General features: G+C 38.9%; 6 protein-coding genes across 18 annotated transcripts in view; 3 read left to right on the top strand and 3 right to left on the bottom strand.

The window, feature by feature from the left end:
• The window catches only part of LOC111251222 (docking protein 3-like), a 55,635-nt gene extending 53,588 nt beyond the window's left edge, over positions 1-2,047 (top strand). For all 4 annotated transcript variants that reach the window (XM_022807606.2, XM_022807609.2, XM_022807608.2 and 1 more), the window contains one exon: positions 446-2,047. In XM_022807606.2, coding sequence (XP_022663341.1) covers positions 446-771 — 326 coding nt within the window. In that variant the 3' untranslated portion in view covers positions 772-2,047. The remainder of the gene's footprint in view (positions 1-445) is intronic.
• Positions 2,048-2,630: 583 nt separating this feature from the next.
• Positions 2,631-13,190, bottom strand: LOC111251217 (uncharacterized). Of its 4 annotated transcripts, none has more exons than XM_086991078.1 (18): positions 13,035-13,190; positions 11,588-11,830; positions 10,890-11,009; positions 10,201-10,296; positions 9,819-9,905; positions 9,406-9,528; positions 9,032-9,109; positions 8,808-8,885; positions 8,363-8,467; positions 7,869-8,072; positions 7,321-7,605; positions 6,938-7,213; positions 6,484-6,654; positions 5,735-5,987; positions 5,444-5,618; positions 4,971-5,140; positions 3,696-4,808; positions 2,631-3,091 (listed from the first exon to the last, which is right to left on the bottom strand). In XM_086991078.1, exons 2-18 carry the CDS (start codon positions 11,756-11,758, stop codon positions 2,955-2,957), a joined length of 3,642 nt encoding a protein of 1,213 aa, XP_086847204.1. In that variant the 5' UTR covers positions 11,759-11,830; positions 13,035-13,190; the 3' UTR covers positions 2,631-2,954. The 4 variants fall into 4 exon arrangements, with proteins under 4 accessions (XP_086847204.1, XP_022663332.1, XP_086847203.1 ...); XM_022807597.2 differs by having other exon boundaries at positions 8,808-8,888; XM_086991077.1 differs by lacking the exon at positions 13,035-13,190 and adding an exon at positions 12,786-12,934 and having other exon boundaries at positions 8,808-8,888.
• Positions 13,191-13,367: 177 nt separating this feature from the next.
• Positions 13,368-15,855, top strand: LOC111251225 (uncharacterized). Of its 2 annotated transcripts, none has more exons than XR_002673675.2 (3): positions 13,368-13,526; positions 15,115-15,175; positions 15,532-15,855. XR_002673675.2 is itself a non-coding variant. In XM_086991089.1 (3 exons), exons 1-2 carry the CDS (start codon positions 14,060-14,062, stop codon positions 15,169-15,171), a joined length of 420 nt encoding a protein of 139 aa, XP_086847215.1. In that variant the 5' UTR covers positions 13,665-14,059; the 3' UTR covers positions 15,172-15,175; positions 15,532-15,855. The 2 variants fall into 2 exon arrangements, 1 of the variants encoding a protein (XP_086847215.1); XM_086991089.1 differs by lacking the exon at positions 13,368-13,526 and adding an exon at positions 13,665-14,422.
• Positions 15,856-16,309: 454 nt separating this feature from the next.
• On the bottom strand, positions 16,310-19,804 carry LOC111251224 (uncharacterized). Of its 2 annotated transcripts, none has more exons than XM_022807615.2 (4): positions 19,548-19,804; positions 17,780-17,899; positions 17,340-17,498; positions 16,310-16,964 (listed from the first exon to the last, which is right to left on the bottom strand). In XM_022807615.2, the coding sequence occupies exons 2-4, from the start codon at positions 17,890-17,892 to the stop codon at positions 16,727-16,729; spliced, it is 510 nt and encodes a 169-aa protein (XP_022663350.1). In that variant the 5' UTR covers positions 17,893-17,899; positions 19,548-19,804; the 3' UTR covers positions 16,310-16,726. The 2 variants fall into 2 exon arrangements, with proteins under 2 accessions (XP_022663350.1, XP_022663351.1); XM_022807616.2 differs by lacking the exon at positions 19,548-19,804 and adding an exon at positions 19,268-19,471.
• Positions 19,805-21,411: 1,607 nt separating this feature from the next.
• On the bottom strand, positions 21,412-23,950 carry LOC147755351 (synaptic plasticity regulator PANTS). The gene is made up of 3 exons (XM_086991088.1): positions 23,262-23,950; positions 22,815-22,941; positions 21,412-21,873 (listed from the first exon to the last, which is right to left on the bottom strand). Exons 1-3 carry the CDS (start codon positions 23,438-23,440, stop codon positions 21,700-21,702), a joined length of 480 nt encoding a protein of 159 aa, XP_086847214.1. The 5' UTR covers positions 23,441-23,950; the 3' UTR covers positions 21,412-21,699.
• Positions 23,951-24,009: 59 nt separating this feature from the next.
• Positions 24,010-26,335, top strand: part of HSPBAP1 (HSPB1 associated protein 1) — a 7,167-nt gene continuing 4,841 nt past the window's right edge. For all 5 annotated transcript variants that reach the window (XM_022807611.2, XM_022807614.2, XM_022807612.2 and 2 more), the window contains exons 1-2: positions 24,010-24,186; positions 24,875-25,116. In XM_022807611.2, coding sequence (XP_022663346.1) covers positions 24,152-24,186; positions 24,875-25,116 — 277 coding nt within the window. In that variant the 5' untranslated portion in view covers positions 24,010-24,151. The remainder of the gene's footprint in view (positions 24,187-24,874; positions 25,117-26,335) is intronic.

Genomic DNA, 26,335 nt, shown 5'->3' on the forward strand with positions numbered 1-26,335 from the left:
CATCAGGAAATCTGAGGAGCCAATAATGCTAAACGCTAATGATAAGCCGCGGATCAGTAGGGACAAAAAATCCATTGGCATGCCGACCAGTCTATTATTACGCAACGAAGTGTCACTTTCCGCGGTTCAATCTGGATGGAAGTAAGTCGAACAGAAGCTCGTTGCCCTTGCTGGTGGCTGTCTGCTGCAGACGTCGTTAGGTAACAACGCTTGCTGCAATTACCTGCGAAGTAACATCTTCGCTATAATGGAACTTCGCAGTGTACATCCCAACCGATGTCTGCTATGCTAAACTGCTTATTTCGTTATTGTTCTTTTCATAACTATCGTTCTCGTGCATGATACCGAGATGAAATCACGACGTTAACCTCATTCGTAATCTATGAGGGTATAGAATGGGTTCTTTTCGCTATTATTATTTATTGGTTATCCTTCTCCGTTGCAGGGCGAGCATGTGCGGTACCTCAGACTCCAGTGAGCAGTATAGCCGTCTATGCGAATATTACTGACCCTGACTCGACTACAAGCCACTCGGCGTCAATGGTTAAAAAACAGAATGGCCACGGGAGTGTAGCCCTATTGAATTCAATAAATGGACCTACTAGAGGTCCGTCAGTGGAACACATCGTCGTTGGCGATGGCGTCGAATACGCTCGGGTGGTCAAAACGCACTCTGGGCCCCCTCCACCGCCTCCGGCCCAGAAGGTCACCCAGTCTATTGCGATCACGCGAATGCAGTCAATCGAGACACTTGAACAGGGCGCATGCTAATGAGCCAGAAAAGATGATAGAGCAACAACAAAACGTCATCAGTGGGCGTGACAGAAGTCATCATTTTAGCACAGCCAAGCCTCCGTTGGTAGTTGCTAAAAGATCGTTAGCATTCCATGGTCATTTTGATAGCAGACAGTTTAGTAACAGTAATAACCGGACATAAACTGTTATGTACACAAATACACATAAGTAATATTTAAGAGTGTAGCAATGGCTAGAGTCGAACAAGACTGAGGTGTAATGCAGTTTGGTAGAGATCGATCACATGGAAGGTTTGGCGTTGCATTTCGTACGGACCGTAGGGGACTCCTGATAATCGCGCTTTATATGCGCGACGAGAAAACTCTTTTCAAAGAATAGGTGGCGGCATACTATGGTTTTATTCCGAAAGAGCTGACATAGTCGCAGATTCATCCTTAAGATTTGCAAATAGATCTGCGATCCACCTTCAGTAGTAACAATTTGAAAATAGAGCGTGACGTAAATCAAATAGTTGAATTTGCACGAACTTGAAAAATGATATTGCGTTATATTTGCCAAACTGTGGTTATAGGTCGTCTCAAAATATCATTAATAATATCAGTTCCATTAATAATACGATCAACTGCCTGAAGTAAAGCTTTGTCGACTCTGTATAATAACCACAAAAATGCTTGCAAAGGGCCTGTTCAAAAGCCAGGCTTCAACAACGAGTCAAGTGGATTCCACATACAGATGATACATTACTAGTGGTTTGCTACACATTGTATATGGCTATGAAATCATACTAACAATAGACGAAGTGTCAAGGTCACATTTTATCGTAGCGTTTTAATTAACTCAATCACGGTTTAGCCTTTAGTACGGTAGGAACAGCAAACATCATTTCGCTTGTCATCTACGTGGCATATGAAAATGGCAAATTCTGATAGATGGTGGATCCGTTCTTAGGCAAACACTCAACGGCAATGCTTAATCAGAGTATGATATTGAATAGAAGTCGCGTGAAAAAAATCACTAGTTTATCACAAATAAATGAATCCATAGGCTTTCAATGGACCGTCACAGTGGTAAAATGTTAGTCCTGTCCGCGACAGATTGAGAGACAAGAAGCACTATTATTATTATCATTGTTGTTGTTGTTATGATTATTATAACTCATATTAACGAAAGCGGGTTGCATAGTGCCTTGCATAGATACATAGGATAAAGTTGAGAAAAGACACTTGTGTAAATTAAGTAAGTCAATGATACGTAGAACACTGTTGAGTTTCAATAAAAAGTATAAATCAATCGTAGTGTCTTTTTATTTATAATTTGACTTGTAGCAGCATTAATTATGGAGGATTTTATAGTATTTATGTTGCAGCAGCGACATTCCAATTTTTTTTGTTTCTCATGGAGCTAAAATCAACACTTAGCAGGAATAGGCTTGAGAGTCCTTATGATAGCGTAGTGAATGGCGTATTTGCACGCTAATTTTAGGGACACGTTGTTATATAGATTCGAATTTGAGTATAGATCTATGGTTCGTTTCGTACTGGACGCAGATGTGTGGTGGAAAGCCTAACGGCGATACCGGATGTAAAACTTAAAATATGGAGGTTGATAAGCGAGTTACGTTTATCGTTGTGCAACGCTGGAGTCCAACATGTATTCTCGTAGACTGTTCAATGCGAGGGGCTGTTGTTCAAAGAAACGTCGATCATTTTACTGAAAACTAAAATCGGTCTAATTAAAATGCATTAGCCTCTGTTCTGACTACTCCTAAAAGCTCAGGAACATTTTTTTCTTTTAGAACTTATTTATTAGTCATTTATTTTTCAAAGACCGTATATTAATTAGTGGCTAGTGGTTTATTTAAAAATCAGATCAAATACAGCAGTACTACCAATTATCATTTTATTTGCTTAATAACCAGAGAAAATGAAAACATCGGAAAATCGTAATAAATTGTTAACATCATTTGACTTTGACATTAATATGCCCTTTGGCATAAGTCGAAATACATTTTCTCTTTAGGCTTAACCATCGATAATTCCGTCGGTGCTTCGACGATGTGCTACTGTCTACTTTCTAATCGAGTTAGGCATTATAGTAAAGTTTTGACGGCTGGTCCTTTTCAAAAATGTACACATGTATGTCAGTTTCCTCGCGAAAATCATACGATTTATCACGTTCAATCAACCTCGAAAGACGCACTAACGTAATTTAAAAAACAACGATAGTTCTACTCCTCTCTGGCTCGTTTTTTCAAAGTAGCTGATAGTTCTCTTCCTTACTTTTCTCGCTGAGAAGGACAATGGTTGAGTGATAATTGCAATATTGCAGTGCGAAGCTGTAACCGAACAGATTTACTTTATCTCAAAAAAAAAATTCAAATGTGACAACGAAACAGAACAAAATGTGTTGCTTAAAATGCTTTCTGATTAAGCATTGAATTCGCCATGAAATCTTAATATAGCGTAGCGTTCTAAAACAACTCTTTAAACCATTTTCTATCGTTGTTGTTGGCTTTGTCGCTGCTACAAACAAATAACTACAAACATGCGATACTCCTATTTTTGGGCGTCTTTGGATAGATATACATTATATAGAATTTGGCCAATGAATCGAGCATATACAAAGCGTTACATACAAATGTTCTACGCTCATTTTTAAGGCTTTTTCCGAATCTATCACGTTAGCATTATCAGAACAATTAGAATTCGCCGATGCTATATATGTGAAAGAACATAAAAATGATCAGTGATTATCGCAAACAGACATACACGTAATGTTTTAATATGCTTTTTATTGTTATATAAATTCAACCTAATAACATGTTTTGTTATTTTTATTACGTGAAGATCCTCATCCTCTTTGTAGGTCCAGCCAGCACTTTTCTAGACAATTATTAAAATCACAAAACTGATTGTAGCCTGCGGCCAGGGTTGACTTACCACCCGAATCCGTGACAAATTGTAAGAGGCCGTTAGGCGAAATGTCCGGTAGAGGCGTGACCAGGTTAGGATCAGCTTTACAAATGAGTCTCATCACCTCGGCCGAATATTGCAGAAATAACCGAGCATTTTCCACTGTAGCATCTGTGATTAGCTTCTTCATCGCTTGGAGTACTCGACCAAACGATTCCGTCACTTCATGTAATGATGCCTCAAGCTGTGCGCCGGACGCAGTGAATGCCAAGGTAAAGCGTACACCCATCTTTACACAACAGCTACCTGTGTAATTGCATACGGAGGTGCCGAATTGCTGAAAATAATTATATACCGTCTTTATAACGTCGGTCGATATAAGTTCTTGACAAGCGGCATAAGGACTAGCTTGACGACCGCTTGTTGCTCCTGTTCTGCCTAACGGGGTAATCGGGCCAGTTGAAGGCGCCACATGGGTTGAAGGAACATGTTGTTGTCTTGCAGGTGGTGATGAAGCAGTGAATGAATAGCGGGCCGGGCTAGCTAACGCTGCATGTAACGGCTGGGCAGGCGCCTGCGACGGCTCAGCCGTTCTTTGCCCTTCGGAAAACGAAAAGTATACAGGTTCGTCTGGCCTGTTACCGACATCGAATTCTTCATTTTTATTTCCTTGATTCTGCCGTATTTGTCTCGACTTGTGGACTGGCATAGCTACCGTGGTCGCATTCATCTGGGTTCCACTGACGGCGATTGACTCGAGAGCTACAGGAGGCTCCATTACGTTTACGCTAGGTGGCGTGGGAAGAAGAGTTTTTCGGACGGGTGGGATCGTCCTTTGTAGGTACGGCTTTGATAGAGTAGCGGGATCTAGTCGAGAACGCCGTTGCTGAGGTTCTGGGGCCTGATGTTGTACACGTTCGTTTGTGGGCAAGTGATGCTGATATGCATTGCTCAAACTTGCTACAAGATCTACGCGGGTCTGCATATTGGGAAAGAAGGCGGCTATATTTCGCAAAAGTGTAACTGCGCTACTAAGGAAGCGAGCATAGTGCTTCATCCGATCGGGATTCTTCGAATCGACTTCACGATACTTCTGAAGCGCATTTAACGTTGTCGCCACCCTGTCGTAGTTCAGAGATGCTGAAATCGTCGACGAAACAGCGAAATGAGCTTGTCGAGTAATTAGTGACATAATACGCTAAAAAGGACTTATGTATCTAAATATGTTTTATATCTCTGTACGATAACGCATGCAAAAACCAAATTCAATTTACAAGAAGACTAACTTTGCTCAGTGCTTACCAAAAGGCTCCCCTCTCTCCTCAAGAAGACGCTTGTACTTGAGAGTGTACGCCAATGTGATTGCAAGCTTTTTCGACGGAAACAATTCCCGACGTTCCTCCATAGGCATTGGTGATAGCTGGGCCATGACAGCCTTTAGCACGATCGATGTCACCACCGTTTCAGCAAATCTGATTAGCAAATTCAATTAAGATTCGAAAATCGTTTTCTCTCAATTGATAGTTTTCTCGACCTTGCAACGTATACTGACCAGTAAGTTCCGCTTTAAATTATATTTATTTTCCATCTCTATAAAAATTTTATGATAATTTTCACCGCATGGCGATTTGTGGTTGGCGTAATTCAGTAACAGTCGGCTCTCGTGTTATGTTAAAATATTTCAAGAAGCTGTTAAACATAATGACATTCTTATTATATTTTTAGAAGGGAACTAAGCGTTTGTAATTAAAGTATACATAATATGAAATACTTACAAAGCAATGGCTTCTTCGCCAATTAATTTCATATCAGTTACGAGATTCGCAGTTACGATTGGCGTCAGCCAATGAAAGCGAGCAATGAAATCGATAAGACTTAGGGCTTGTAATCTCATCATAGCAACTTTCACGTGAAGGTTTGTATCATCGGTTACCACTACCACGGAATCGCCTGAAAAGATATTAAAACCGATAAAGTGTTTTTTAAAACCGAAGTATATATATAACTAATAGGGCAAATTGTTCAGGGCGGGGATTAAAGTTGACACGTAGTTCGCTGTAACCTACCTCGCTTACTGACGATTTCCGCACTCTTAAGAATGTAGTCATCATTTAACGTGCTTCCGTCAAGGCGCTTTTGCGAAGCAGAGAAATCTTGGCCCTCAATACGTGGATTGTTGTCCTGAAGTGCACCGTGAATGAGCCGGATAGCATTCACTGCTGTCTGACGAATGAAGCTATTTTTTTTTGAAAGGCCATCCAGCTCACGGACTACGACGAATATCGCAAACATCGTGATACTTTCGAAATCTTCATCGGCCTACAAAATAAATACAAAAAAGCAACATAATCAGTAGACAAAAAGAAATCAACAAACTAGCAACGACTGCAAGGAGGCAATCGAGCATTGCGCTAGAACATCAAGTATGTTAGTAAGCTCAGAAGTTTCTCAGCTCTAATATCTTGGGCAATGAGTAACGCCTATTGCACGGCATAATTTACCATAATTTAATGCGACCACTGGGAGAACAGCTAGAAACGAATGCACGCATATCTTATATTATATTTAGTAGAAATTATGCCAGCAATCTTCCTCTACGAAGATCAACGTTACTACTGCAGTCAGTCTTCTACACTAACAGTGCGCTATACCACTTCACTTAGTCGCCGTTAGTGCAACAGAGAGTAGTGGATGGTATTGAATATGATTAAATTTGTATGGATGCAAAATAGAGGACACGTATTTATGCTGATCCGGCCGTGCATGAAGTTCCTTTACTCCGTATTTAGCAACTGATGATTTGTCACAAATTTACCTCAACTTTGTCACATTCGAGGACAGCTTTGCAATACGGGTAGATATGGAGGAATGCATTCGTGTCAAAAATAATAAATGTCGTCTTGGTCTCTTTCTTCCGCGACAACATATCGCACTCCATATGATCGTTGTCATCGGATGTGATTTCCGGAGACTGCGGTTTCGGCACCTGTTAAAGTAAAAATTAAAAAAAAGAGACGCATATAGCAAGCTGTAGTTCACAAATCGATGTATCGTACACTAACTTCGCTTTTCTATACAGGGCAATTTTTCTGCTTTCCTGTAGAAGTGAAAACGAACCACCACAAAATGTAGGAACCGTATCAATTTTTTTCAGGATAATACGCTATAAAAATACGCAAACTTGGATAAATTTAAATAAGCTCTCTACGGCTTATTACTTGCTGTTGCAGGTGTACCTATTACGCTAAAAAATGCATGTTCCAACAAACCTTCTTTGGTCGCTTTTTTTGGGTCACAATATCTTCTGTCGCATCGGTGTCTACCTCATCGTCCTCTTCGATGCCCCTGGAACTGGTCTTACTTTTACTAGAATCGCCGAGCTTCCTTTTCACCTTCGCGTTTGAGGGCTGATCTTCATCGACACGCCTCTTTCTAGCGAACTTTTTCTGGACCACGTCCGATGACCCGCTAGACTGCAGGCACTCATCACCCAAAATCTGTTGTCGGCACGTTGCTACAAGGTCCTTCTGGACATCGGACAGTGGCTGGAGTAATTCAAACATTAATTACTCAGTTAAGCTACTTATTAAAATTTAACATGTCAACTTACCAAAAAATTGTACGACAAACAACTACAGGCATGTTGACTCACCTTTAGCTTCTGAACTGCTTCTGTAACTCCAGCTAAGACAAGTTCCTTTAATACGAGCCGATAACTTGCACGTCTGCTGCCCTCTTTCAAGATGTCTAGGAATTCCTTCGTTCTCTGGAATTCGACGTCCTGCTCAGTACTTGCCACCGCGGTGTCTGTAAATCTTGGAGCACTACAAGATGAGGCGTCCGACTCACAGTTGTCGTCAGACGAAGCGATTTTAATGGTCTGATCGTGCTTGCGTTGGAGTCTCTTCATGACAGCAATTTGATTGGGAGTTAACGACTATAAATCAAACAGCACAAATAAAATTATTAAAGAAAAATTTTCTATCTTTGCTTTCTTTAAAAAAAAAAGTTGTTAAAAAAGTTAAAAAAGGTGCTCCAGACAATTATCACAATCTACAGTACATAAGCAGAAAAAATAGGCAGAGAAAAGTTTTTTGCGGTTTCTCCTTTCTAACACGTGGTGCTTTTGGTCCTTCCGCGAAATAATTATACGCAGTAGATCCTTAATTCTAGCCATCGAAGTCTGATTAATGTCCATACCTGGCGCTGCGCTTTTGCAGCTTTTTTGGAGATATCCTCAACTTGTTTGTTATTCTCCCCAGGCGCCGACTCCTCTAAAGGCTCCTCCATATTCGACACATCTGTAGCACGACTTTTACGGCCCTTGGAAGATTTTGCTTCTTCGGCTTCTTTTTTCTTTTTAATGAGCTCCATAACAGCTAACTGAGTCATGTTCATTGGTTCCTTTAGCAAAATGTATGTACAGAAATGTCTACTAATTAAAACTCGAATAGCCCATCGGAAGCGGTAATTAACTAGTTAAAACGTATGTTTAGTACCCCACAAGCCTGTGCCGATCCGCCTGCATAACATGTAAATTTATGCTAAAAGAGAAAAGGATGTGATTAATAATAATAATACATTTTACAGCAGCATTGCATATATGTAACAAAACATTATACATGTATCACTAATTAGGACCGTTTCCGAATTCAAAGAGTTACCATCAGCCATGAAATACTAATTATACTAACATCAGGTTCGAGGTCACCATCGGATTCATCAAGATCAATAATTTTCGGCAATGTTTTTTTCTTGCTCGCTTTTTCAGGTTCGCTTTTAGTGCTGAGAGGAACAACCTACAACAATCAATAAGAATCGGAACAGAGTAATAAACGCGGTTAAAGCTTCATTTAATCCATAAGTGATTGAGTTGCACAGGATACACCGTTGATTCCTGCATTGTCACACCAAACCTTCATACATTCTGTTTCATACATACTGTTTAATTATTCATTCGCTTAAACCACGTGCTTTCATTTTTAAACAGATTCTAGTGCAATAATATGATTGAAGCGTTATATATGAAAAGAAAACTCGCTATGTTTATTTTTTTTTCCATGTATTTTGGTATGTTAAGTGATCTATAGCCATTCTCGGATGCTACATATTGTACAAGAACAAAGAACTCCCTCTTACAATGCTTAAGTCGGCGTTGAGGGTCTTTCGACGACCTCTTACGGAAGTCTCGATCATTGTTGATGTCATTGGATGTTCCTGCTGAAAGCGGTAAAACAAAAGAAGATGACCAAAATTTGCACGGGCGCTTTCAGAACATTATATATAAGCGTTTTTTTTACTCATTATAGATAAAATAACAATGACACCGCAAGTTTTTTGGCCTTCATAAAAAATCGACTTACAATGGATACGTCGGCTTGAGTAGTCTTTCGTCGGCTCTTGACGACGGGTTCTACAACAGTCAGACTCAACGATGTATCCTAAATGAGGTTAAGTACATTTAAAGCCCGCTGATTACTACGCAATAAATTTTGAAATATATACTATCTTTCTATTTGTATAATTACTACGCAATAAATTTTGAAATATATACTATCTTTCTATTTGTATAATTAAGTCAGTCAGTTACCCTATTCTATATCGATAAACTAGCGGCCATTTTAAGCTAATAGCTGTTTAATTTAACGAGGATTATATTTTCTATTAAATTAGTTTTACCTATTCTATGGTCATCTTTTGGTCATTTATACTTCAAATAAATATCGATTCAACTCACAGAATCAGTTTCCATTTCGGGTTCGGTGACGGTCGCAGACTTCACAGATTTCTTTCCCTTCGGATTATCGCTTTGCTTTTTTTTCAATTTCTCCAGCACTTCCAGCTGAGCTGGTGTCATGGCCTGACAGAAAAAGAGATCATCATATTAAGGAGTCTATTAAGCTGAAAGTGATTCTGATTAAATGTGGTTTTGCAGAGAAAAACAGTATTCATAAACTCGGCGATCACTTTTGTAAACAGAAATTTTAATAGCGTGCTTCGCTGTGATTTTTTCTTTTTTAAAAGATGAAAGAAAGACTAACTGTGTGTTTCACTTTAAATCTATACCATCTCAAAATAATGAAGGCCGATAGCACTACCGTGCAAAATGTCAAGTATATTCTGAGGTCTTATAATCAAGATGGTTCGTACCGACTCTTCAGAAATTGGGTTTTCCAGAGCCGACATCGTTTTTCGTCCCCGGTTTCCTTTTGTCGCCACAGCAGCTTCTCCAGAAATCTGAAATTAGATGCGACGGAAACACGTTCAGTGTGTATAACATTTGATATATTGCCAATGATTGCCTACGGCATCAGTGATACGATTGAACGCATTAGGTTATGTTACCTGAGTGTCTCCCCATCGAAGGAATTACATCAAAAACACATTGCGCTACAATATATGCATATACATATATCTTTGCCCGAATGAGTAGTACCTCAAAGAGCCGGATGAAGTTCGGTATTCACGTCAGATACATATCATTATAATATATGAAATGTAATGGGATCCGTACAAACAGAATAAAACGTACTAAGGGTGCTTCGGTTGCTTCACTTTTTCCGGAAAGCACATCCGTTCTTCGACTTCGAGATTGTGGGGTTTTCAAATCACTCACGTCGCCTGTTGCCTGAAAGAGCAAATAGATTTTTTAGTCAGAACTATTAACTCAACATCTAAAGTGATTTCATCATAGGTTTAGTTCAAATTGAATCAGAACTAGAGGATTAGTGATAGGATCTGCGACAATTTTAGCATCGATATGTACGGTGAACTATTCTTTTTATATCCTGGCAACGTATTTTGTTCTCGGGTATGGCACAACAGTCATTTACCACTAGCAGATCGGGTTGTATATCGCATATTGCTAAGAATAGGTTAATTATATTGCTTCGTATGCATATGGATTGCATATAATATAGGTAGTATGTATAAAGAATTTAATTCTTGATAAATAGTTTAACCGAGCTGATATGTGGCTGTTTACGGACGTTTTGAGTGATTTCCATTTTTGAAGAACACTATCGAATTTAAAACGATTTTTGGAGGCTGTAATAAAAGTAAATAAACGTAGGAACTACACAATTAAAAAATTATCTCTTTTTCATTGTTAATCGCACACAAAACGGAATGAATGTTACACTAATTTAAATACATACCATTACTAATTTCTTGTTGTTAAAAGCTAAGTGTATCATATTTGACACACTCTCTTAAACTTACAGAAGATACGTTCCTTTTCTTCCGGTCATCATTAGCTTCCTCAGTGTCGTCAGACAGGCTATAAACCTTTAATTTTTGGTCTTCTTCGATTTGTGCCGATTTCTTCGATTCAACAGCGCTCTAAAATAAAAAGCAATAGGCATTGTAAAAGGTTGCTTGAGAAAAATATGTAACGGATGTTTAAAGCTTCAGTTCTAACTACATATCTACACTTTTTAGATCGAATAGTTGATGTCACCGATATGTATAGCTTTATAAATTTCCGCCTTTGACAACATAAAATCAGAACTCACTGGGAAACCCTATTTATTCACTTTATGCTGCCCATTGGAGCTGCCCCGTGACATTAGAAAGTCCCTATAATAGGCTACTTATAATAGAAAGTTACTGATCTTTTTTATACGCCAATGTAGGTTTCGCATTGATTGTACACACTACATGCTGTATCGCGGTCGTAGATTTACTTGCCGTTACCTGTGAAGAGTGATTAACTAATTTTTCTTTTGCGACTGCGACTTCACTGACTGCTGACTGCATAACATAAAAACACATTAAGTATATTATTACGAAATGTGTGAATATGCAAGTTATTGTACACTGGGCTTAATCGACTGACCGCCTCGATTGCTATTCATTGCCTAGGATCATGCGATTTTTACGTAAGATAACCGTTCGCCAAAACAAGCAAACATACTCACAATTTCTGCGTCCCCCTGACCCTGCTGACTTGGCTTCTCATCGGGCTTAACTGAGGTCGCAGTGGTAGGCGCCTTCTTTCCTTTTCTCTTCAAGAGTTTTTTGGCTTCTAATTCTTTTTTTCTCTCGATCCGCTCAAGCACCGCTTGCTGAGCGGGCGTAAGCCTATCCATTACCACAATTATTGTTCACAACTACACTTAAGTGTGTTACTTTTCGTTCTTTCAAAGATGATATTCACCAATCTGAAAACAAGTCATCATCAACTTTGAGCTTGAACAACGTTTCGCGTAAAAGTTTATTTTTTCCTTTCGTTGTTTTTTTAGCTTTGTTCTCATCCAAATTTAGAACAGCATGCCGACAAGTAGAACACTGACACCCTAAATAAAAAAAACTTCAGCAACACGTTTTTTTTTTAATTAAGGGTTGACATTTTTTAATATTGGATAAATTTGTCCTACAAATTTCCTACAAAGTCTCGAAAAACGGAAATCGAAGCACCAGGAAGCATATACAGTATACGTGCAGCTCTATGATATCGCTGGTTATAGTAGATATAGTGCGACACTACTCACGTATGCGCAAACATAACAGTTACCACTATCAGTAAAAGATTTTGAGTTATTCCACACTGATGTTACAAAATATGACTGACGCCTTTATTTTGTTTTTTTTTGTCCAGGATAATCTAATATCAACCAGCCATTTACATATTCCCTGACACTATTCCGCTAGGATTGCATGGCCATGAAATAAAATATAGTAAAATGTCTAGTAGATTCTCGTCGGTACGTGAATTTGCTTTAAACCCAACAATGATGTACATAAATACATCGACCCCGGCATTGACAATCGATCTTAGATCAACGATTGCCTGAGATTTTTAACAATTCTTTTCATTTAGTACAAATCTTATTTGCAGTCAACGAGTTATACTTGTTAACAGTGCACACACTCCTTTCAACTTGCAAGTCCTTTAATAATTGATAATCATACGTATGTTTAAACTACATCAAAAAAAATGTATGACAGTTATAAAAATGCATACGTTCGTTCCTGTTTGTTAAACAATAAAAGTTGAAGTTGCTAAGATCTCCCGACAAACATTTAAACCACGTCTCTTAAAAATTGCCGTTAAATAAGTTGTAAATCAAATATGGTTGTAATACTTCTGTGAGTCAATCTATATTGCAAGAATACCATGTTTCGGCTGCAGGATGCCATGGTAATATAAAACATAAACCCTTATTTTCTTCATTTCAGTATGAGAAAACCTGCTTCAATATAGATGTTGTCATAATTCCGCTGGACAACCATGTAGCTGTAAGAATTACTAGGCAGACAGGTTTGTACGAAGTACACATAAACATACAGTCAGGGTTAATGCGCGTCATAACTTCGTTTACGTATGGAAAACAATGGCATGGATGAACATTTTCAGCCACTTACCTTAAGGGCGTTTTCTGGTAAATGTTAAGCGACTAAACACTTTATCGTGGGAGGGCAAGCAACGTTTAGAAATCGAAAATGCTTTCACGCGATAACGGCCTTGCTTACAATAATAGACCGACACTCCATCAACATGTTCACTAATGGAATGTTTTGATTTTGTGCGCGGAGGCGAAGCCAGGACACATGAAAACCCGCGTGTGTCTGGGTCGGTATTCTGGTAAGGGAGTAGCCAATAAGATCTGTTCATGAAAATGATTCTAGCAGGAAATATCAGTCCGTTTCTTCAAACTTTCGTCCACGCATTTATCTAAAATATCTTAAATAATTCAGAATATCTGAAAATAATAAAAACAAAAAATATTTTAAAAAATCAGGTCAATTGTAATCGATACATCAGTTACGTTTTAGAGTTACATTGGGTCATCTATTCTCTCGAAAACCTTAGTGAAGTGGTGGTTATAAAGGAGACTCAAAAAAATCTACAATCAGGTAAGTTTCTTCAAGAGACGAATCTCATTATCGTCTTTTTCTCCAATATTAATGTCCTGTAACACCGTTTACCTAGCTAACAATGCTCTATTTGCTACGAATCGGATCCTAGCCGAAAATTCAACATGGCGACCATCATAGAACAGATATCATGTGTTGACAAAATTGAAGTCGGCATTTGTTGATACGCAAAAAGTATTTTTCCGAAAGCCACGAAGGCTCAATTGTATTCAATATCGGACTTTTTATCTTGTGTGACATACCTCAGATACTGCGCCACACAAAATATAATGGCAGCATGTTTCTATATATTAATAGCCTATTCAAAGGAATTGTCAGGTGATCTTTGGGGCAGCTGATTGCAGTTCAAGCTTTTCTGATAATTTCTTCGTTTACTGGTTAACAACAAATTCAACAATATTACAAGAATCGCGAAGGACGATAGTTCGCGACGATACTTAGATTAGCCAAGGGTGGTAGATGAGCTGAACCGCTGGATCCACAACGCTAACATCTTGTGCTCCTCTCCGAAAATGTCAGTCTCTCTTGAGGAACGGTTGGCCACCTTTCGCAAAACTCACGAACCACCACCGGCGCCTTCGAAGACAGCTCCATCCCCCAAACAGATCAATACCAATAACACTCCAGGAAGAGCCAGTGCACCAGACCAAGTTTGGCTTAGTTCCATCCGTTCATTGCAAACCGTCGGTGAGGTCGAGGATACTTTGTACAATGACTTTGTGAGGGCGGATAAGCGCGTACTCGTTATCTATCTCGTAATATGGGCGATTCTTTTCTTTACCTCAATCGTATTTGAGTTCGGCGCTGTATATTTTGTGTTATCCTTACTGTACACACTTTGGAAGTTTGGACTTCGTCAGAGGAAACTGAACGAAGTAAGTGCATATTCGGTGTTCAACCCTGGCGTGGCCTCGATACAGGGTAGTGAACTTATCGGAGAGCAAATGCAGAGGACAATGGGGATCCGATAGAGCAGAACTCGCTCACATGCTGCAGTTGTAATAATTTCGTAAAACTAAGATCGTTGATTTCATGGTGAATATCGTACATCCTTGCTTTTTCTAAGAGCTACGTCGTGTATGGAGTTTGTAAGACTTCCTGACTACAGTGTAAAGATTCGAAGAAAACGAAGTTAGGTGGAGTTTGGAATCGTCTTTCGCAAGCTATATACTTCCTAAACATCTAATATTAATCTGTACATTGATATTAAATATCTATGATGTTGGAACTAAGGTCTACTGTTTTCTTTTTGGTGATTATTGGTTGTGAGTCATACTACGGACGGAATGGGCATCGTTCTTGAACATAAGAATAGTCGGGTCTCAATATAGCTAATATTCGACATATTGTTGCAACCTCGTAGTATTTTTGTTTCATTTTCAAAAAAGAAAATTCAAGCCACGCAAAATTTTCCCTAGTTGAGACATGATCTTGTCGCTGAATGGTCGAACTTCGAAGTTTTCATTGAAGACGCCTTAGTTGACACGAACATCGACTGATGTCATGGAAGCAATGCGCCATGCGCAGTCGAGACGTTTCTCACTATATGGTATTACTCTTTCCTCAGGATAATGCTCCGACGGCTTCTTGCGCACTACTTAGTCAACAACGAGCAACTCATTGAAAAGGTATGATTTGGTTTCATTGACGGTGTCCTATCTGTTCACATTTTAAAATATTGTTGTTTTTCAGTCATCTACCCGATTCATTTTTTGTATCAAACAAGTGATACAAAAGTTGACAAAGAATACTTTTTTTTGTGATTCTCTTTGTGATCTTTACACTCTGAACTAAATGCAGACAATAACAACCCTTGTCAGATAACCTACCATGTTACCATAGCAAATTGTTACTTTAATATAAGGCTAATATGTCCATCGATCATACAAATACCTGATCTATTTGTTGAAATAATTACTGTGGTTATGCATACCTATTTTTGCTGTACGCATAACATGTCAAGTTGAGGTCTTTCTTTCCTCAGCTGGCCAATTGGGGACCTTTGCGGACTGCGGCGAGGATGACCGTTTATGTGTATTTTAAAGGTAAAGCCAAACTGGAACACGTTAATTGGGAACAAATTTTTCGGGAACTCCGGCGACGGATTAAGTAGATCACCATTTCGAGGCTACGAGTCTCGATACGATGGATTCCCGTCAACTTTTGCGATTTTATACAAGAGTTTACTCTTGATAAACGAAGGAGGTCGGCGTAGTATATGTGGACTATTGTACATATAGGAGATTAGGTTATTAGCAATATTTAATGTTGTCCGCATAAGAATAAACGATAACATCTACAATTGGAAGCCTCACTTTTGTATTTATTATCCTCCTTATAATCTAATTTATAATTGAAATCTGTTTAGTTAATTAGCCTAGTGCATTGCGGGAGGGCAGGGATCAAAGAATAAGATTTTCGCCCATTTTATAAAAAGAAATGGTGCAAGAAGTTGGTTCTTGGCGATTCTTTAGTACTACTTGGCGTTACTGAGACAGAGGTGACAGAGAACTCCTTTTTGGAATTTTAAAATAATGACAAATAGGCATCACATGGCAGAGAACCGCAAAATATTTCAGTGCCATTAAGGAAAAAAGACACTGTTGTCGGAAAAATGGTAAATCCACAGTCAAAATTTACCAGATGAAACAGGAATTGGTAGGTAGTGAGATTTGCGTACTTGTCCATTGGCTAGCATTGTAAATATCATTCCAGCGCATATGATTCTCACACTAGATATACCTATAAGGATGAAACTTGCCTTTCCAAAACGACGTTTATTACTTCAGGTCTTCTTGAAGGTTAATAAGTGCTGTTAGGTTTTCGGCTTTGTTCTCACCTCTCAATACTATACTTGTTCGTTAGATGAAAGTCAGAGATGCCCTATACTGAATTCAGATTTCTGAACTCTTTCACTTGTTTGTATACCAATGTTAATTTTTGGATAATGGTGGTAGATAATCAACGGTGGAGGCTATATTATTTGTCATCATCTACTAGTAAACCCTGTTTCGGGGGACATTTTCTTATTATGATAATAGGACATGCCCTTGTAAAAGAAATGAAACTATGAAGCGTCGTCTGTGATTGTCAGTTTTCGTAGTGTAGTAGTAGCGTAGGCCCGTAAGGCGCATTCACATAGACCGCCTTTGCATGCGCCGACAAGCCCGAAGACAGTGCTACCACTTAACGCTAAAATGTCGTTTGAGTCCATAGAGTGTGTCTGGTCGTTCTGGGGCATAAATTTCGCGCAGCTTGTCCCGGCGTTCCCGCTCCCGTTGTTTTTGCCATTCAATGTGCTTTTCGCGAGTTCGGGTCTGCTCTACCCAGCGAACCGTTTCTCCGGCATGTGTTCTGCCAAACGAATCCGTCGATGGCCACAAACGACGCCAGTAGGTTCCATCAAGTTTCCAATATCTGCGTTTCGGAGGTGTGATCAATTAAGTTAAACTGGATGTATTAGAAAATAGGAAATACAGTTCTATAGGCAACCAATATCATTAAGCATCAAATCAACTAATTAGAGCTGGTATATATTATGTTTGTTGGCAAAGCCGACGTTCGCTAAGGCTGCTGTACTTATCGTGATTCGGTTATATCTATTCACAGACTGACGGTAAACATTAATCTTTTGGGAGATCTGCGATACTTGATCTAAATTTGCATTGTCCTTCGGTTGTGAAATATATTACCATGCAATTCATTGATGTCGATTTGTGTGTGCCTCGCGTGGCAGTTTGAACCCTGCCATAACATACAAATATATCTAGAAATCGAGAGAAACAAACTTACTTGGAGAAATCTTCTTTGGGCATGGCGTCCTGAACTATGCGGTCGTGAAAATGTGCCGTATGCCGCCAATCGTTTCGAAGAAGATCGCGACTTCGTTTACCATAGATGCTCTCATGGATGTACAAATCATCACGCGTGCTCCAATGAGGATTAACGAAGCTAAATGATTCAGCATACAATATATGCTATAAAGAGCACTGCACTCATTAAACAGTAACAACCTATGCCCGTCAACGCTATTTTTTCAACTCTTCTATTTGATACATTGATGAGAAATTCGGAAATATAGCGAAAACACTCATATTTACGCCTCATTAGTGAAGAATTTTGTCACTGTACGTTTTGTGCGCCAATTACTTTTGTGCTGATATAATAAGACACACTGCGCATATTCTTCTATATAGCTTCCCGACTTTATAAAGAACAGGGCAGACTTTTACCTTGTAGATATGGATCCTGTGCGGGCATTCAGGTTTGCGATTTGTTTCGAGTACAGCGAATTGCCAATCTCGTAGTTCACCCGGTATGTCCTCGAACGACGTTTATCGTACATTTTGGTACTGCAGATGATAAGACGGAATTGAATAAAAGTCATAACTGTACAAATATGTCCATAAATGTACATTTATTATTAACGTGTGTTTAATAAATACCGTCTCTCTGTAGAAGCGTAATAGACGTGTGCAAATCAGACGATTTTAGTAATGGCAAATAAAGAATACTTTTTCAGCTATATTATTGTATACATACGTAGAAGTAAGCATTATAAGTAATAAAGCATATTAAAACATTAATGTATATTTCAATTTTTTTTTTATGATTGAATTCAAATAAAGAGTGTTAACTTTACGTTGTACGATGATGTAAAGGAATGTGAGTCCATTTGCTCACTTTACAACAACAATCGGGTGTTATTTTTTCCTTCGGGTGGGTCAACTGTAGATACTGCTTGTTATGAACTATAAAAAATCATATTATAGCTTGCCGTCTTAATAACTCCTCGACAGAGTTCGATACAGTGTTTCGGAAGTATAAAACACCTTCTTAGCCCGAATGCTTAGTTCGAATCTTGTTGGAGAAGAAATTTTCGTCGCTACTTAAGAATAATCTTGGTCAGAACACTGATAGCTACTTCAGAGATGATGGATATGATAATTAAACCCGTGATCTTTAATGGAGTCTCATGGTTAAAATATTCTGGTAAACTATTGTAGGTATATTTGATTTACCAAACGACCGGTTACGTCGAAAGTAAAAATTAAAGAGAGTAAAGTACGCCAACTTTGGTCGTAAAAATTTAGTATGAAATAAATTATGACCATTTTTATCGAAGGTTCAGTTCAAAACACGGATATAAAGAGAGCAACATTCGTTTGCTCCTATCAGCGCCCGTTCAAAGTCTCAGACGTCTACTCAAAGCATTATCGTATGGCTTTATGCATATAGTTGAATGTCCCTCTAAAGAGCTGCTTAAGGCAGGATTGCCACTTAACAAAGACTATACTACTGATTGCATGACCCTTCGTTTGTTAAGGTCTTCAAGTCTGTGTATATACTAGAAGATGAAAGGAAAAAATCGGTTTCTGAATCGGTTCTCTGATTTGTATGCTTACCCTCTTTATTGCCATATTACTACATACTGTAAATAAAGCGGAGTTATTGAGAATGTCTCACATATTGATAATAAGCTAATAAAGTTTCAATACGATTAGTTTTTTTTGACGGCTCGTGACCCAAAGATATTATTATCATTAAGGAAACACACATTCTAACACAAATCTCAATTCGAACAATATAAAACCATCAATCCACACAAAAATATTAGAAACCAGCAAATAGACACAGCGCTTTTCATCAAGCATTTTTCCTAACAAGCAAACACTTGCAGGACGTAGATTTTTTTTGAGATGACCTTGCACCGCACTTACCAAACTAAAATAACCTAAACTCGGGACTCGTTGCATATAAAAAGACTTTCTTAGATATTATCAAAAAAGTGGCTTTCTAAAGATCAAAATATATTCGTCCCACCAGGTAGCAGTATAACATATCATTATTGGCAAATTTGAATACGACATTGTTCTCATTGGCGCAATCGCCCATGCTCCACTGTTGAGTCGGAGCTAGGTACTACGTATCTGCATAGAATGTAGTGAATTACAAGGGTTAGTGCACTGAAGGACCTGCGCGGACACAGCGAAGACTTACGTTCGTTGCAGTACTGCTCTCGGCCTAATCAAGTCTACAGATTCTCTCGAAACAAAGATTTTCGCCGTCTGACGGCCACTTGCTAGATCGGCAAGTCCCTCTCGACCTGAACAGAACGGGCGCTCTCGCCCACCAAACCCACGTATGTTCAGCGGCTTAGCTTAGCCAGCTCTAGTCATAGCACGGGTCTGTAATGGTCCGAAACTCTATGTAGACTTAGCGCTAAGCAGACGAGCCACGGAACAATTTCCTTCGTCCCTCCACCATCTGAAGCTGAGGTAAATTCGACGAGACAAAACCAGCACGCCATGCAGAATCATTGATACTCTTACTATGAAAGCATTTAGGGCTTTACCTATTTAAATGACTGTTGTTTTTCTCCTTTTCTCTAGAAGTGTATGGCGCAATGCCAAGTTATCCGTAAGATCAATGAGAAAGTGAATAAACAAAGGCCCAATCTAATCTTGAGATATTTTTATATAATACGAGGTCAATATTATGTGTGAGGAAAACGCGGAACTCTTTCGGAATAGGTATAGAATTTATTATGAGATTTACGCGCCAATATGGAGGCAATGTTGAAAGATCCCGATAAAATTATATCTCCCGAATGCTGCCCTTCAGTATGACACCGTTATTTTTGATTGTTTAAAAGCGTTAAATTTGCCTCCTTATTTGCTGCTCGCGGACTAGGCAAAACGTGATATCTTAATTTACATATCGTAGGTACACATTTACGGAATATATATAAACATACCGCGTAAATTTATAGTCGTTTCTGATAGCGAGTCTTTCAGCGTCGGTATCATGACTGCTTCGGAGTACATGCAAATCAAAACTATAGCCTGTGATGACTAGCGCAGAAATATAATTTACCTTTTCTTCGATATCGACAGAACACCGTTTATTGCTGCAAAAGAATAACTAGTTTGCGTAAGTCGCGTGTTCAGATCTGGACATACGCGCAAAACAATTTCAGAGAGATATTATCCATGAAAACGTATCTCCACAGTAAGGAAATGGTGATACAAAATTGGGAAGACATATATAAAGGTTGAGTAGTGACGAAGCAGCGCCTACCTGACGGCTTACGTAATAGTGTCCAAAGACTATCTGGAGCTAGAGGCCCTGAGGCATTCTAAAACGAAAAAAAGACTAAAAAAGGCCTAAAAAGTCGCAAATTTGAGTCTGGAAACAGGCACATATATACAGTATGCATTTCTAGACGTAGAACAATTTTCAATAAAAACTAGACTTGAGTATGAGAAACAGTCATTCAGGTTAAATAGGTCTTCTGTTATGCTAAAGCTATTCTTACTGTTAGTGATATCAGCGCAGATCCTCTCTGTATTTCTGAAACTGGCGTCCCTTGCCTACTACTAACCAACCAAACGGTTCGTCATTAAACTGCCGAGCGAAAAGGGAACTTTAATTCAGAAATGAAACTAAAATACTGGATTTTAACCATATCCAAAAGCCGCTCTAGCCCAGGATACGTAGCATGACCATTATGATAATATTGACAGAGATTTACCCCAATTCGTCGAAGCTGTAACGATAACCAACACATTTCTTGGAGATATTGTGTTATGAACTTTGGAACGATAGCGTATTGTGACCTAAATATATAAAGACTGGTCGGTTGACAGCCAGACAATGCATTAATTACACTTATAGTTTGTTTAGGTTTGACCTTATTCACTTTTGAAAAACGCACCTTGTTTTACGACTGTTTTTGCAAGTAAGAGTGCCCATAAAACCTCATGAGTAAAAACTAACTCCAACGAAGAAACATGTGATAAAAAGTAGCATGTATATAATTTTACCTTTACTGTACAAAAAAACTTAGTAATTGGCACGTACATTTTGTTTATATATATTTTCAAAGTTTATTATTTGTCCCTTCCATTTTTAACACGCCTATTTTATTTTATATTTTTCATCTACATCCTATTGCGATACTATAATTGAAAGATGTCTGCCGTTCACCCCCGCGTGTCTGACTGATATACAATGCAAAATATATAATGCGTGATACAATGTCTAGTGTCTAAAACTAACTTTCAAAAGTAATTTCAATTCTAAAGGTCAGAGACCAGCTTTTCTACCACATTATCTTCCAGTCGCCGATTTAATGATAACAAGGGAAAGCTCACAGTATTATACACGACCGTTTCTTCTCAAAATGTAATTCTCCAAGCGTGGACTTTTCCATTTTCTCTTTGAGGAACGAAGGCAACTCTGGGCACCATTCTTCCTGTGAAGGCGGTGTCTCGCGAAATTCCCATACAGAAGATGTCGCAAGCGTCGCTAAGTTCCGCTTCACCTAGAACGTAACGAACGGTATCATTACGTTTCTATTTTTTTTTCGTAGTTATTAACAAGTCGCACAGCACTCGAATATATATGCGGGAAACTCAACGAAAGGAAGGCTTTGTTTGTGTCAGTACGGGTAAACATAAAATAAGTAGCAGTATAAATATATTTGGTTAGGAAAGGATAGAAAACGAATTTAAAGAACATGTCGGGGGAATCGTGATATGAATATGTTCATTCTATACTGTGCACTTTCCGGTTGAGAATCAGCTTGTCATGCACTCGATGCCCAGAAGGCAAGCCACTGCAAATGCCTTTCTAAAATTTCTGGAATTTCCTTTGCTGACTTATTTGTTTGTAAGTACTAGACCGCATCAATTCACATGCGTCCAACTGGATCAGAGTGGGAGACTTTCTCGTTCCCGGCGCCTGGCGCTACCGCCTACGCAATCGAATAGTACTATTGTCAATATTACAGAAATTGTTATGGGTCCAGTATTGTATAAAAGCCATTGAACAGTGTTAATAAGGAAATACTGTCAAAGAAGGGGTTCTGTCGTATAGTAATCAATGCATTATTCCCAATGCACTGTCCATGTTTTTCTTTACCATAATCAGAAAGGTGAGCAATAACTACCTATAGCTGTTTTATTCGACGGATTTAAGCTACGATATTTCAAGATATTTCCCTCCGCTATTCCGATAGAATAACATATTGTAGATCGATCGAATAACATATTGACATATAGTATATTGTAGACCGATGCTGCACGTTTTAATCTGAGATTGAAATTTAAAAACGCGAAAAGGTTTCCTAATATAATTAAAAACTGGAAGCTATTAAGTACATTCTAAGCGATGATGTGTTAACCTGATATTAATACTGATATTATTAGATGCCTATAATTCATTGCCATGATTTCGAAAGCAGTCTCCTTTTCTCCAGTAAACCTTTCTTTGTAGTTCACTCCTCACAACATTATCGAAAGCTACAAGATCTTTTTTCGTTCTCCATTTAAAGCAGTTGTCTCGATCCGATTTCCAGTCGCTGCAATCGACATATTCGCCAAAAATGAACCTGTAAAGTGGACAGCAGGTAACAAGAAGTAGGCTTTGAGAGAAACGTCATCGTTGGTTTATTCAGGGATTCACATGGATTGGGCAAAATCCACAGTCGCCAACTAGGGATTATATATATATGAAAATACTATAGAAGTTTAATCATGAAGGATCATCTCGTACTACATGACAGGCAGGTTAGCCCAAATAATTGTACATCACCGTTAATAAACGAAATAAACCACTTGCTAGGATAAAAAAGATAAAACGTGTTCCAAAGTTTTATATATTTTGAATTTAATTCAAACAGAGGAGATCACGCTTAGCTAAATTGCTCACTTTTGGTGTAAGCGGGCTCTCATCGAGATACAGTCGTTATACTCATCTTCATAAACTTCACAAGGTCGCATCATCCAATTATATTTGGCGTACGGACTATTAGCCCACGGAGGCGAGTCAGTTGGGTTGTTGTTAATATCTTCGGTAGTCGTTTTGTTATTCTGCTCCTTTTTCGCCATTTCGCAGTGGCTCTAACCGTGATTTTTTACAATAATTATTGAGCTCATAAACCGTTACGTACGCGGTAAGTAGGCGCCTTAAGATACTGATATTTCACTGGAGTTGCCAACCTTAGTTACATCGTTCCACATTCCCACCTCTATTGTATGTAATGTATATAACCTAGTCCTGTATTCTTTTAATGTTTGAGCTGTCGAATGGAACAGAATGTCCGCATGGAAACTCCTAATTCTTTTCACGATCCAACAAAAGTTTACACTGTATCAGCAAAATCGAAAACGTTCTTGTTCAATGTGTTGTTTTCAGCACCACTGCTTTACACACCGCAGTCCAATCGTTGATTTGAATATGGTGTAGCAACTAATAGATAATCCTACCATAACAGTTGCATTTTGGATCAGGCCTGTTTCTTCTAACTAATCAGCAACCCAAAAGCCAAATGTACAAATCGGTGTCAGGCGCTAGTTGATGGCACCGTCTTCGCATAGATCGGTAAGAGGGCAGCGCGGGTGGTACGTGCTGTTCGATTGTTTTCACGGGTAAATCGCAACCCACTTAGAGACGATAAAGAGCGCACACAATGAGACGGTACTGAGAGACCTGCTCAGATAAACTGTATATTCATCGCTTTTAGCCGCGCTGGAGCGAACTGCGCGCTTGTTATTCTAATATACCAACACAAAGTAGTTATTGGAGCGCTTGCGATCTTTATGCTGAAGAGTGACATCGAACAACGAAGATTTGAGTAAGTTCATTTATTAAGACGAATAAAAAAATAAGTCAAATTTCTAACTCGAAAATAAGAACCACAGAGAACGGATCAGGATCAAAGGCGGGAACCAAGAACAGGTGTAGTATAGCGACGGCTGATTAGAAATATCGTCAACGCAACAAGCTTTAATACGCTTTTAGCATAAGGCATTTGTTCCAGTAAAGACTAAACCAATATGCAAGTTGCCTTAAGTTTGTGTAGTCATGCAACACTTTGACATAGCCATATACGTCGATAAATTATAGAATTGATTATTTCCCAATCGCTTTATTGTCACGCTGAATGCCAATCACTAATCAATGCAATAACGTCGTCACCGAACGTATTGTGAACTATTTTACCAAGTTTGTCTCAAATCCCAAAAACAGGATAAGTCATTATCTATTCAAGTCCTTTTTAGTTATCTCTAGAAAAGCGCTATCGAGGTTTTCTCTCTGCTTCTGACACACAAGAAATATGTTCTATCAAATGTTACTTCGGTTTTTGTCGCTTCGTACATAGAGAACAAATAAATGCAGTAGTTATAATCCGTCCATAGTGGCGTAATAACAGGTAATCGGTTGTAGGCGTTGACAATAGCTCTCATTCTAGAGTACCATGCTTTACATTTTTTCGGAATTGCACAAATAATTCGTTATGCTTGGATTTTCGCATGTTTCAGGTCACGCTGTGCTAAGGATATGTCGCTGAAATCTTACCTCACTGCTCAAAAATATCCCGTAATCTTTCCTTTGCCCAATAAGTGGCCATGCGCTGACTTTACTATTGATGAATGGGGTGATGTCCTGCCAGATCTTTATGAGTTTCGCCACGAATCTCGGCAGAAATGTCCCCATTTCGAAGTTCAGCACATTCAACGATTTAAGGCCACAATAAAAGACTTTGCAGGAGCCATCAGGACAGGTTTGTTAAAATCGGCTCATTTTATTTTAAATACATCTCTACTACACCATCGCTGTTGATCAGAATGTATTTCAATATTTTACCAGGTGTCTAACCTTGCTGGACGTAAGCGACCAATGCGACTAATTGATTGACAGATAAGAATCAATTTCTTGGCCTGGGTAACGTTTTGTTAATAGTGAAAAACTTCTCGATTTTGTTGAACTTAGGGCTTCCGCCCTCGTAGCATAATCTCAGTCAGTTGCTGGCAAAGAGAGCGAGGGTTTCTCTACGATGAAGCTTGGTAGCATTTTCTGCTGGTCCAGTGAGTGAACTCATTCGAATAGGTCGGACAGCAGTTGCCGACAAAGGAAAACAGCTGCCCATAGGAGGCGTACACTGGATCTCTTTGAGAAACTAGGCGCAGTGCTTTCTGTGATACTTTTAATATTATAAAGGCCATGCGAGCTTGCTGGCTGTGCGGCGCTCCAAAGCCAAGAGTTAGTGATACCTTGTTCCCTCTCTTTCAATAGAAACACCTTTCCGCGATTACTTAACTCGCACTTAACTGGTGATTCCTGTTTAAGCACTAACAAACAATAACATGTCACACTTGTTACTGCAATGAGCAAGTTGGTATATATGACCGATACAGACTGTTTTGCGTCAAAAGCTGGGGGTCTGAATGAAGACCTCTTAGGTACTCTCAAATTAACAATACCTTTAGAAGTGTGCTAAGATCCTCCCAGAAATACTGCGAGGGAAAGCAAAGCAGCTTACATAGAAATAATCGACGTGGACCAAACTATTGTATTTCTATTCAAGGAATAAAGGCATTAGCTGAGTTTGTTGTCACCGTAATCGAAAATCTAGTACTCTTGTAGTTCGACAGTCGTGCTGTATATGACATGCCGTATCAGCATGTTAAAGAACAAGACAAGCTCTAGAAATACTCTGCTTTGCAAAGTAAATGCCTTTTCCAGCCGTTAGTTCTTGAGACTTTGGAAGGATCAGGACCAAAAGTCAAGCAATGACCGCATGGAGACTGCAATAGGCTTGCAAAAACCGTTAGACACCCAGTAGCTCGATCCTTCTTTGTGCAATGGCTGCCGATGGGTACGCATGTCTTCTCAGACATGGTGCTCGTGTGCAGTGACGTAGATTTTTTCCTTAGGCGTGGGCGTGAATAAGGTAATCATATCATAGAGCTTCACATTGCTCTCTTACTCTCTCTGTCTAT

Source organism: Varroa destructor, unplaced genomic scaffold (assembly GCF_002443255.2).
Source record: "Varroa destructor unplaced genomic scaffold, Vdes_3.0 BEIS01000005.1, whole genome shotgun sequence".
Classification (NCBI taxonomy): domain Eukaryota; kingdom Metazoa; phylum Arthropoda; class Arachnida; order Mesostigmata; family Varroidae; genus Varroa; species Varroa destructor.